The 11,987-nt window shown below is 41.2% G+C and overlaps 2 protein-coding genes across 2 annotated transcripts; one reads left to right on the forward strand and one right to left on the reverse strand.

Annotated features, from left to right (window-relative positions):
- Positions 1–360: 360 nt before the first annotated feature.
- LOC149668120 (fatty acyl-CoA reductase wat-like) lies at positions 361–1,970 on the reverse strand. The gene is made up of 3 exons (XM_089841292.1): positions 1,438–1,970; positions 1,178–1,353; positions 361–1,122 (listed from the first exon to the last, which is right to left on the reverse strand). The coding sequence occupies exons 2-3, from the start codon at positions 1,243–1,245 to the stop codon at positions 702–704; spliced, it is 489 nt and encodes a 162-aa protein (XP_089697418.1). The 5' UTR covers positions 1,246–1,353; positions 1,438–1,970; the 3' UTR covers positions 361–701.
- Positions 1,971–7,755: 5,785 nt separating this feature from the next.
- On the forward strand, positions 7,756–8,533 carry LOC149668121 (uncharacterized). The gene is made up of 3 exons (XM_089841293.1): positions 7,756–8,134; positions 8,206–8,357; positions 8,431–8,533. The coding sequence occupies exons 1-3, from the start codon at positions 7,760–7,762 to the stop codon at positions 8,468–8,470; spliced, it is 567 nt and encodes a 188-aa protein (XP_089697419.1). The 5' UTR covers positions 7,756–7,759; the 3' UTR covers positions 8,471–8,533.
- The last annotated feature ends 3,454 nt before the right edge of the window (positions 8,534–11,987 follow it).

The following is an 11,987-nucleotide window of genomic DNA, read 5'->3' on the forward strand; positions in this document are numbered from 1 at the left end:
GTATGGCGTTTAAACGTATCAATCCTCTAACCATGGACCTTGTCGGCAACTTGACCCTCATAGTATTCGCGGCGTTAAAGGGAGGGTCAAGTAGAAAATCAAGTGATTTTCTCAATGTTAAGGCATTTCCCTATTTTTGCGTCGCTCAGCCTTATCCGGAAGGTGATACAATTAGGCCAATAACAGCGCTAGGGTCGACGGTTCTAGCAAACGCAGCCGGGGTCTACGACTATTGGGAGTGCGCGCTGGGGAGATAAACCGGATGTGAGGAAGCGCTTTAGAACCACGAAATAATTCCTCCTTGACGCGTTTCACATCAGCCGCTGACGTCAAGTACTATTAGAGCCTAGTAGGTATAGGTAATAGAATGGATAGGAGGCAGGTATGCAGGTATAGCGTTTCGGACAGAGGAAATTCGGGTTGGACGTGCTCCTTCCTTCTGACCATGCACGGCGTATCAAAAAGCACGAAGAACTTATATAATGTAGCGAGCGGCGTTGCTGGCAGTTAGATGCATTCATTAGTATATTCGTTTCCAACCAAATATTACATATGGACAAACAAAAGCCGCAGTTGTTTTTATTCTTATTAAATGACCAGCAGGTTCTTTTCTGCCTTTGTATTTCACTCAAATCTGACTAACAAGTACTAGGCCTACAAAATAAATGGAATTATGATTGTTTATATTCCACAGAATGCTGTCAATAGCCTAGATTTTGAATTACCAGGGATAGATTTAATTTGAGAAGTAGGAATGGAGAACAGAGTAATATTTGGACGCGCGTCAAAGTACCGGACCCCCTTCCACGGGACGGAGGGGGGCGTATGAAAGAAGAGGCGGAAGGGTCATAGCGATAGAGGAAAGAAGGAATTACGTCACTATTTTTCGACGTCCCCGTCAGCAACGTCATCAAAACGTACCTGTTTAAGTGAGCCAATAAGATAAAAGATTCTACGAGGAAATCGGCTGTAACGGGTACTGGGTAGACAGTTTCTTCGATCAGCGGTTTCTGGCGATTCGAGTACGCTGTTGAGACGTAAACGAAAGCCAATTTCTCGTCAAAAGCTTGAAAAAGCTCGAGGACATTTTTCGTCCCGATGAAGTTGATGGCCAGGGCCTTTCTACAATAATTCAAGGGATTAGAGCGCGACACGCTCTCGAGTAATAAGAAGTTACTTGAGCGGTTCGTTGAACTTTGTGGTGGCGGCCAAATGGAAGACGATGGAAGCGTTTCGCCGTAACATCTCCCTGTCCGACTCGGACAATCCGAGTCCCTCTTGCGAGACATCTCCCCAGACGGCAACTACCTTGGACAGGGCTTCCGGTCTTTTCTCTCGAAGACGGTCGAAGACCTAAACGCGAGCAGGCACCACCACCACCACCACCGTCCGTTATACGCGCGTCTTACAATTAGGGTTGAAAATGCGCCTTCATACCTTCGATTTGAGCAGATTTTTCAGGCGATCTTCACCCACTGGATCGGTGTCTCTGGAACCTTTGGGCCGAATTAGAACGTAGGCGTTCTTGACAAGAGGACACGAATAGAAAATCTTCTCCAAAAAGATCTAATCGAAATGAAAACATCTTTTAATCGAAGTACAATCGATGGTGGTCGAGCGATAACGCGTCACTCTATCGGCATCATCGCGAGTGAAGGGATCAGGTTACCCCGATTTGGGAAAGATTATGATTTTCTTGGCGAGAAAGCCAGTTACCCCCGTGATGAATACTCCCTTGTTGTCATAAAAATCTAGTACTCCTTGCCTCGGTCCGTCCATAGCGAAACCAAGCGGAGCAGTGACTAGGAAAGGCGATTAATTAATTAACTAATAATTATTTATATTATGGTTAATCGCCATTAAGAAATACGGAGAGTTCCACGCGCAGGACATGATACTACTCGGAAAAAGCCAGTTGCTCGGATTCCTCGACGTTATTCTTAAGTTGAAATTTCGAAAAGAACTTTCATCATTTTGGAAATGTATCTTTTACCGCGTTCTCATCAATTGATTTCGACATTTTTATCACCGCGTTGACGCGTTTCTCGGTTTTTGTACTAGGGTAATGGCAGCGCCTGACCGAAGGCCTTACCTTAGACTGCGGGAAGATTACGTCGAGTGTCAAGACGCTTTCTCTCCAAGCTCTCAATCGAAACTGAACTTGTAATATTTTTGGGAGAGAAAGAGATTCGGGGAGAGGGTTCGAACTTCGAAACGCCTTGCAAAAAATGCAAACTACGTTTAAACGTAATTACTAATTTCGTCATACTTTTTGCCAAAAGCGAAAATTCTTTTGTCTGTCAGAAGTCAATCATTCGACGTAAATAACTAAAGTTTCGCTTTAAATTCAACGTTAAAAGTAAATATCTCGAACGAGAAGTATGGCGCGCGCGTTACGTCAGCTTCAACTTTCGAACTACATTTCTTAAATCTTTTTTAATTTTGAATATAATCATATAATAGATAATAATTAGAAAAGGTTCTAGGAGGAATTAACCTTGAAGGCCTTACGCGCTCTTTTGTGGCAGCAAAAACCAACCGTAATTAAGCCAAATCCAAATAAAATTTAATTACGGATAATAAGATGGATGGGCGGCGTAATACGGCGTCCAACCTTTGACCCACGATACTTCTTGATATCAACAAAGATATTAAAATTGGAACTAACTGAAATTATAAGTGCCGCGAAGGGCTTGGGAGCAATCTGACGATCACGTAGCCACTCGCGTACCAAGTCGCCAAAGAAAGTACCGGCGATCTGACTGTTTCTGGAGGACTACTCGGTTCTATGAAAATAATGGAATGTGGTTTTCCATTACACCGGTCACTTTGAAGCTGTTTATAGTTGGGACACCGATTTTACCCGAAACGTACCACTCCTCTACCCGTCTCCCATTGTTAGCCCGTCTTAATTTTTCCAAGGTTGGCAATTTCTCGCGAGACCCGCTCTCTATCGCGTATCCGACCCCTCGCTTTGAAAAAAAAGAAAGAAATGTTTTGAGAAGAGATTGCAATCTAGTTTAGTCAAAGGTCTTTGTGAAGGGTAAAACCCGAGGGGCTCGTCACTACGCCTCCGTGGTGGTCATCCCCAGACGGGCCCCTCCTCCCATCATACACAAAATGGATAATTTAAACCTCCCCCGGGTTTTTCAGGGGCGAACCCCCAGCAGCATCAGCCAGCGCGTGGCGCCGAAAACAAGATAGAGAGAGACTGAATGTAATAAGTCAGTCAAGGTCCGGGATAAGATTAAAATATGGGTGGTGGTATTCCCTTTACTGCATGGTTGTTTACCAGGTAGATTTTTGAAAAGACGCTTTACAAGTGGAAAAGTACCCCGCTCCCTCTATACAGAATGTAGCCCGAAATCTTATGTCGCAATGAAATATAAACTGCGAAAGTTGAGGGGTTTGGGGGGAACTACTTCTCATCGACAATTCATTTGTGATTTTCTCTCGTGTTAGGAAATTCTTCCACGAGACGTGACAGTCATTTCAAAAAGGCGGAAGATTCCTAATTGGAATGCAAATTATATCCAGGATACCTTGAATTAATTAAATAGTAGTAATTAGGCTAGGGAATTTAAATATGGACTAAAACGTTAGGAAGTTTGATTTCTCGGGTTGACGAAAACTGCAATCATGCAACTGGTTTAAGCGCGGTGTTCCGCTTTACGAGAAATACCAGGAATACGTATTTCTTGAAGAATCGACTTTGTTCATGACAAATCATATCCTTAAAATCGTTGCCATTTATAACGTTCTTTTGTTATAGGCTTAAAATATTATGGGAAAATGTAAGGAAATCATCTGAAAATATATAGTTTTAAAAGTAAGCCGCGGGAACTTGAAGATCTGAAAATTGATTTAAGATTTAATTCATCATTGAGTCGCTTTCAATGTTCGCCTATTTATCAAAAAACCCACAGTTTTTTTACAATCTTTCTGGAACAAAGCCGACTTAACGTGACGCAATACTCTAATTCCGAGTACATCCCTTGATGGGAAACTTCCGTTTTCCACCTCCCGGATGTGTCATCCATATCACTCGTACACGAGACGCGAACATTTGTTAGGCTGACGCGATCTATCTAGTTTAAAAGCGGCTGTCTTTCTTAATTTCAACTCATTTTAGACAGTACAATGTTGCATTCCATCATTTGCGTCTTGTTCCTTAGCTCCTTTCAACTCTTAAACGCCTTGAATCAGACGGATAATTATTTCGTAGGTTTCGTTTAGTACACGTTGACGTTGGCGTTTAAATTTAAAGGTACATTTCAGGATGAATCGAAATACGTCGAAGAAGTTCGACGTCACATGCAAGAGGTCAGAGACCAAGTTGGTGACGAACTGAAGGACACCTACGAGCGGGACATTACCGATTATATTCGTCGACGCAAAAGATCGAGTAGTACGAGTACTTCGCTTTCCCACGCATTTAATCACGCATAGTTTATCGGTACCAATACCTCGAAGTAGCTATAGTTACCATTTTGAAAAGAATCTACTTCTAGGGATTGGGACCGATCAACGAGTCGTTGTTGCGCGACATAATAATAATCTGGCTAAAGACGAATTTCTTTTGTCAGTTGGCAAAGGTTGCGATTTGCCTAAGCAAATCGGTATTAACGACGCTTGCATGTGTCAATCGGGACCTCACAAAACCATGGTCGAGTTGGAAATGATCAACGGAGATATATCCGGCAACACCGTAAATCAAACGAAAGATAAACTCGGGAAACATATTTTAAATCATTTCATTCATTGGTATATAGTTGCAAATACCGTGGTGCATTTCCATCGACAGATGCAGCAGTTCTTGCTTTTCACCCACGCACAAATGCGTCGCCGTCGACAAAGAGATGGTCAAAGTACCGGTAAGTACGCGTCTTCGAGTCGCGACCTTAAAAGGCCCGGAAGGTTTCCATTCTAAGTCCCACCCAAAACTTAGATGGAAGTCAATTAGAGACAAATATGTCCGAGAAAAGAAATTTATGGACGGACAGAAATTGAGCGGCAGTGGTTGTTCGAGCAGAGAGGTATGGGACCTCTACGAAAGCCTTCATTTCCTTAAAGACTCGATTAGCCACAGAAAGTACGTGAATACAAGAAAAATAAACAGCTAGATTTAACGATTCTTGTTTCCACGCAGAACAATTAACAATATGTCTCAAGCAAATAAAGACGAGGCGGCCGATAAGAATCCTGATAAGCCAGAAGATAGTCATGAGGAAATGGTTTTTGAACATGAAGATGGGGACTTCATTATCGAGGAGCCAATTAATGAGGCGGCAAATGCGCTGTCCGATGCTGACCAAGGAAATAACAGTTTGCCTAAGCCAAGAAAAACCAGCTCTACGTCTAGCTTGAGTGCAAGTGACAGTCGGCCCAGTACGTCTTCAAGCAAACGTGAAAGTGAAGAAACATTTATGAAATCAGCCAAATATAAAAAGCCAAAACAAAAGGTTGATGCCTATGAACAAACGCTCCTAAATATTTGGAAAGAAAATACAGGTAAAATCAATGCTAGCTCCTGCAATGCCATCCCAGAGGATCCGGATCGTTTATTTCTGTTGAGCCTAGAAAAGGATTTTAAATCTTTAAATGATAAAAACAAAAGAAAAGCAAAACATGCACTCATGCAAGTGCTCGATGATTTGCTTGAAGAGGAAGAACGTGACAAATTGGCAGAGCAAATTAATTAATAATCTGTATTTTCATAATAAAATCATTTTTATTAAACGAGTAATCTTTAACGTCCTTGGTATTCCATTTTACCATTAATAGTAAAATATTCCTTATAAGAATCTCTTATCTGTATGGCTCCTCTTCTACATGCTCTACCTCCTTGCCGAGGAAGCCCGGTCATATTACTGTTATGGTTAAGTCTCCATTCCCCTTTGACCAAATTTCCATGTTCATCAATATGGTCACCGTACTTGATTGGACAATACAAACGCCTATCAGTTTGTTCTTCCTTCGTCATCAAGAAGTTGTGCAAACATACTGCAGCTTTTACAACAGCCTCAGCATTCACTGGGTCAAGAGGTATAGGGCTTTGCAAACATCTAAATCTAGAACTGAGAATCCCAAATGAATTCTCAATGGTCATCCTAGCACGAGACAATCTATAGTTGAAAGTGTCTTGATCAGCTGGGAGATTTCTGCCAGCATAAGGGCGCATTAAATTGGGTTTAAGAGGAAAGGCAGCATCACCAACAAAACAAAACGGAAGTTCAGGCCCATTTTCTTCAATTTTTCTTGGTTGCGGAAAGAAATTTTCATCTTCAATTGCTTTCCCCAACTCTGAACCACCAAAAACACCTCCATCACTTATTCCACCGAAATTTCCAATGTCTACAAATGTAAATTTATAATATGCGTCGCACACCGCCATCAACACAATACTGTAGGTTCCTTTGTAGTTGAACAAGATGGCCCAAGGGCTGGGCCTTAATAGTAATTTTACACGGCTCACGTGACCCCCCGTATAGTTGATCTCCAATAAATCGTACAGCTAAAAACATTTCTGAAACGCAATCGTGTATCCCCTTAATTTCTAATAACGTCACATTTCAAATAATATTAATGAAACTAAATTGTGCACCCCACTAAAGTATAATTTTTAAAAACCATACGAATCAAATAATGTATCTAAAACAAAATCCTGGATCCCCTAAACCAGAAATCACTATGACCGTAAACCGTCCCCTCTATTTTACGAAACCTAACCTAACCATTCAGCATAATCTCTGATGTATCACGCGCACAAAGTGCAGCAGTGCACGAAAATTATCAACTTGTTTCTTCCACTCAAAAAAGCCCGCGAGATTTAAAATACCTTTCTTTCCTCTCTCTCCTCTCCGAGCGGGATGCCCCCTCTCCCTCTTCCCCCTCTCACTAATATACCAGGCAGGCAGCGGAGCTTCGTTTCCCTCCGATCTGGGTTCCATCTCTCTTCGTATCGCCATCGCGTACGCTAGCGATCTCTCTCTCCCATCGTAAGCGTACGCGAAACCGGTTTCGCGGACGCGTCCGGCACAGGGGATTGGTGCCCTTTCTTAAATTTTAACGGAATAAAATTCCGTGTAAAATTAAAAACATAGAGCCAGAATTAGCAGGTGCGACCAATTCATTATGTTTTCCGTCCAAGGAGCCAACACAATTAGGGAAATTCCACTTTTGAAAATAATTTAACGCGGATGTCATCATTGCTTTTTTAGTCATTGGTGGAAGATATATTGGCTGAACTGCATTCCATATGACGTTACAAGTCTTTGGTACAGTTTTAGCAACGGTTGATTTACCAATTCGATACGCTAATGACAAAGTTCGATAGCTATCTCTAGTTGTCAAATACCTATAGAAAAGCTAGTAAATTTACAACCAATTCAAATAATTAAACATAATACAAATATTACCTCAATGTGATGTAAAGTCTTTCTTTAGCAGATATGGCTTTTCGGTAATGGGTGTCTTGTTTAGTTAAATTATCTTTAACGAGACTCAATAAATAATCAAATTGGCTGGGTGTGACTCGAAACACTTCTCTGTACATATTGTCATTATGATATTCATAGCAAATTCTCATTTTCGGTATTAAATTGTAGAAGTCACCATCTACAGGTCGGTCCTGAAACACTTCTCGTACCCATATTCTTCTCTTTTTTTTATTCGATTACGGTGATTTACTATCAGAAGAGAAGCTATTACATTATTATTGAAACTTAAAATATTCTTCTGTTTGGAACACACAGGTGCCATGTTTAATTCCTACAGGAAAGAAGCAACCTCGATGACGAAATCGTTTATGACGTCAAAATATAAGCGTACGTTATTGGTTGATCCTTTGCGAACAACGCAAAACTTGCAAAAATCTTTGGCACGCCAAAGAATTTTGCTCTCTTCGCAAGCCTCGCTTAGTAGACGTTTTTTCTGGTGTGAACGAAACGCGACGGATGAAAGCGAACAATGCGAATGCGGCGAACGTGGCGAAAGACGCGAAAACGGTTGGTGTGGACGGGCTATAAGTACCACCCAAAACATGCAAGACGAATGCAGAGTCATCGAAGTTGAAAAACACAAGAAATGCGATTGCGTTTGCGCTCTCAGCGAAGCCAACTGTAAAGAGTTCGAAGTAATTGGTCTAGTCCTAACCTTTTCTCGCGAGTATTTTAGCTAATTAGTTCCCGGTGTCGTCTCTCTCAGATTTTTAACAAGAACACTTGTAAATGCGCCTGCAAGATTAATTCTAGCATGTGCGGACCGAAAATGAGACCGAATTACCGAGAATGCAGATGCGACTGCAAAAACAACAAAGAATGCTCCAGCGGTTCCCTATTCAACACCGATACTTGCGAGTAAGTTAATTTTAATATCGGGCACGCCCATAAATAGACAGAACAACTTAAGCGTGGATTTATATCATGGCAGATGCGAAGAAGAAACTTACGAAGACTATAACAGCGTTTAAATTGCAGCCTTCTTAATAAAAGGAGGCTTTCGTGTTTGTTTGCCTCAAAATTCCTATGGGGGGGGGGGAAGGGTCCTTTTCCGATAAAAATATTTTGGGACAAAACTTGCGCGAGAATCGCGTGTTGTAAATGCTGGAAAACATCTCGAAAAGAATAAAAAATTGATTGGAAAATTTAATAGAAATGTATTTTTCTGTTTACTACGCTGCATCCCACGGGAAAAAGGCAAGGTGCGCTCCTCTAGATCCGCCTACAAATACAAAGTTCGCCCTCCTTTAAACTAGAGTTTATAGCTAGAAACGTTAATCCTCTGGCAAACGACTAAAAACTTTTCGACGATTCAGGTTATTTTTAATCGTTTGGCTTATTGTTTCTGTGAGTGCTTTAAGTGGCACGTCATGCTACTTAACGCGTGCCTACAGAGTAAACTTTATTCCGATAATAAAGCAGTAGCTCCGATTGTCGAATCAAACTTAGGTTTTAACAAATGAAGGGTCGATGTCACAATCTGACTCTGTCGGTAGCCGCTATCGATGTAAGTCAATTAAGTAATCGAATCTGTCCAATTTCTCGCAAGGTAAGACTAATAATTAGGTACTGTAGCCGTGCGCGTGGTTAACTGTCGCGGACATGGGGGTTATAGGTACTAACTACAAAAATGAGTCCTCGTTTGTAAAATAAAACAAAACTTAAGTTTATTGGCAAAAGATTGAATTTAAAGTATCTCCATTGAGGAGTTAAAGAAGAAGCGAACTGCACTGCTTCTTTACTAAACAAGAACTGCCTTTCTCAAGCGAGAAAAACTAGCCCCTCTACTTTAAGGGGATTTACCTTTTTACAAACAGGTTTTGGGGTCTCTTGGCCCAAGGTCTGTATACCGCTTCGCATTATTAGGTCGGAGCATCCTTCAGGGGTGGTAAGCGGGAGATTCTCCTTTTTGTAGTAGGGGGGCTCTAGTAATTTTTTCCCTTACTATGACGTCTTACGTGGGCGAGAAACAAGTATCTGCGGTAGCTGCGTCCAGAGAGAAAACGTCTCTCTTGTCTCTACTTTGAAAATTGTATACCCCTTTCTTCTTCACCCCTACCGAACTTTCAACGGTTTAGGTAGGGCGAGGCCGATTATCCGTTATAAATTCAAATCTTAGGCGGTAACGGCGCGTTGCGCTTCGCCTTTAGTGGCTTTCAGACTAATTATTTCTGAAAGGTAAATATTATTTACGTCATGAACTTTTAATAGTAAGGTTTAACAAATCTACAAACTATTATAAGAATGAATTATTGCCATCACCTTTCAAAACAAACCAAAGCTGACGATGATAAAATTAAAATTAAAAAGTTACTACTTAATTGAAATAAAATTTGTTACAATTTTAAATGTAGGTCTATTATGGGTACATTATAATTATTCTAAATAACGGTAAACATTATTAAATATAGCAATTTTGAATGCAAAAAGACCCTCGTGTTTACACGTATATAAAAGCCTTTAACGCCGTTCTCCTTTTTCCGGACATACAAACTTTATATCTCATATAAGACAGCTCGCGTATTCTTTGGCGCCCACGTATGACATCAATGAAAAAAGCTAGACGAGAGAGGTAGCTAGAACGGTAAACCGTAAAATCCCAACACCGAATACGCCCGCCTTGCTCTTGGCCACCAACAGCGCCAGCCCGCCTTATATAGAGGCTTGGTCGAAAAGTAAAAAGGGGTACAGCAAGGATACATATGTGATAAATATGTTGACAGAGAATGGACAAAATCTGGCCGTTACAGTACTATCCCCGAATGAAGCACAACGCCTTCAAACTGCGCCACGTCCTTTTAACGGAAGGCAATTCGACGGTAGTCGGCCTGAAAGGGAGAGATTTTCAAATCCTCGAAGCTCTGTCGCGAAAATTGCGATTCCAGTGAGGATATAAGCTCCGTTATCCGAGGGACTAGTCATTCCGCGTAATAGGTGGACGGACGCAATTTCAGAGCATTTGACTAGTCGCTCACTCGCTAACTTTGAACACTTAAGGAAAACTTATGTTTATAACGCAGGTACCGGCTTTCAACGTCGTCCAACGGACAGTGGGGTTTCTGCGACCAAAACATGCCGGGAAACCAGTGCTCGGGACTGATAGGAATGGTGGCCCGAAACGTAAGATGACTTAGATAGATGTCCCCCCACCCCCTTTATGACCACGCATATCGCTTTAAACGCTGAATAGGAGGTTGACGTGGGCATTTCAACGGTGACCCCGACTCCGGAACGCGGTCGCTTCGTGGACTTTTCCTTCCCGTACGCCTACGACGAAATTACCTTCGTCACCAAAGAACCGGAGTCGCGCGATTTGGTCGACGACCTCCTTTTCACCAAACCCTTTCAAGTTCAAGTACAGACTGTTAAAGAAGTATTTGCGCGTTGCGTTTTTCGCACATATTTTACTATATTTCAAAAACTATTAGAGCTAGCGCTCTGGAATAAAGCGCGTTATAAAAGTTTTGCATTCCTCTTTCATATTTTACCCGTACCACAGTTGTCCTTTGCATACTTATACCGGAAACCAGAAATCTCAAACTTATCAATATTGGATTCTCGAGGATATAAATGCGATTTTCGGATTCCTTGGGGTCGATTCATATTTGAAAAGTTTTCACCAAATTCAATTCGGATGAATAGGTCACGAGTAATCAGCCTTTATTCAAAATCTGGCAACTTTGGTTAGAGTGGCGATAATTCATAATCGAGTATCGAATCTTTGTCGTAATAATGCTTGTTATATGTTATGGCACCTTATGCGTATATATACGATTGGTCTTGTGGCGTAATACTTCGAAACAAATCAGACGTTGATTAATGGGATGGTGAAGTGGAAAATAAAGTAATTTTTTATTGATTTTTCCATAAGACAGTGAAACATCGAAGAAATAACACCGAACGATTTTTAAACTACGATTAGTTTGAAATTTCATGAATAATTTTAAATAAGGACCTCCGACCAATCGCGTAGCGCCCTGCCTTTTTATGAACAATTTTCTCTTGGCACGCTGCGTGTTGAATAAATTTATCGCGAGACTTGAAAAAATTTGCGCGATGTGACAATTGTGGCGCGAGACATGGAGCGTGCCACGAGAATTTTGTTAACAAAAAGGCACGGCGTTACGCGATTGGTCGGTGTTCCTTTTTTGAAACTATTCTTAAAATCTTAGCCTAATTTGAATATTAAAATAAATGGGAGGTATTTCCTGAATTTTTCATTATGCATACTGGTCTCAGGATTAATTTCCTTTTCCCCTCTCTTTAAGAGAAAACCTGCGTCTTTTGAAGGAGAGAAGCGATTAGAAAATATTGTTATTTGGGCCATGATATCATAATATTTAGAACTCACATTAATTACGTTTGGGCCTTCAGCCCGACTCATTGCAGCCCAGTGAAAAACTCATTCATATGGCATATGCGCTTCACGAGATCCCTTCAAATAGACATATTCGACTATTCCATATAAGAAACAACTTCAGAGGAGAT

This window comes from Phalangium opilio, unplaced genomic scaffold (assembly GCF_054372755.1).
Source record: "Phalangium opilio isolate 3A_F unplaced genomic scaffold, DU_Popi_V2 ptg000056l_1, whole genome shotgun sequence".
In the NCBI taxonomy this organism is placed as follows: domain Eukaryota; kingdom Metazoa; phylum Arthropoda; class Arachnida; order Opiliones; family Phalangiidae; genus Phalangium; species Phalangium opilio.

Coding starts and splice junctions, on each gene's coding strand:
- LOC149668121 (XM_089841293.1), top strand. CDS start 7,760: ATGTTTAATTCCTACAGGAAAGAAGCAACCTCGATGACGAAATCGTTT. Junction 8,135..8,205: donor CCAACTGTAAAGAGTTCGAA/GTAATTGGTCTA, acceptor CGTCTCTCTCAG/ATTTTTAACAAGAACACTTG. Junction 8,358..8,430: donor TTCAACACCGATACTTGCGA/GTAAGTTAATTT, acceptor ATATCATGGCAG/ATGCGAAGAAGAAACTTACG.
- LOC149668120 (XM_089841292.1), bottom strand. CDS start 1,245: ATGTTACGGCGAAACGCTTCCATCGTCTTCCATTTGGCCGCCACCACA. Junction 1,123..1,177: donor AAGTTCAACGAACCGCTCAA/GTAACTTCTTAT, acceptor GAATTATTGTAG/AAAGGCCCTGGCCATCAACT.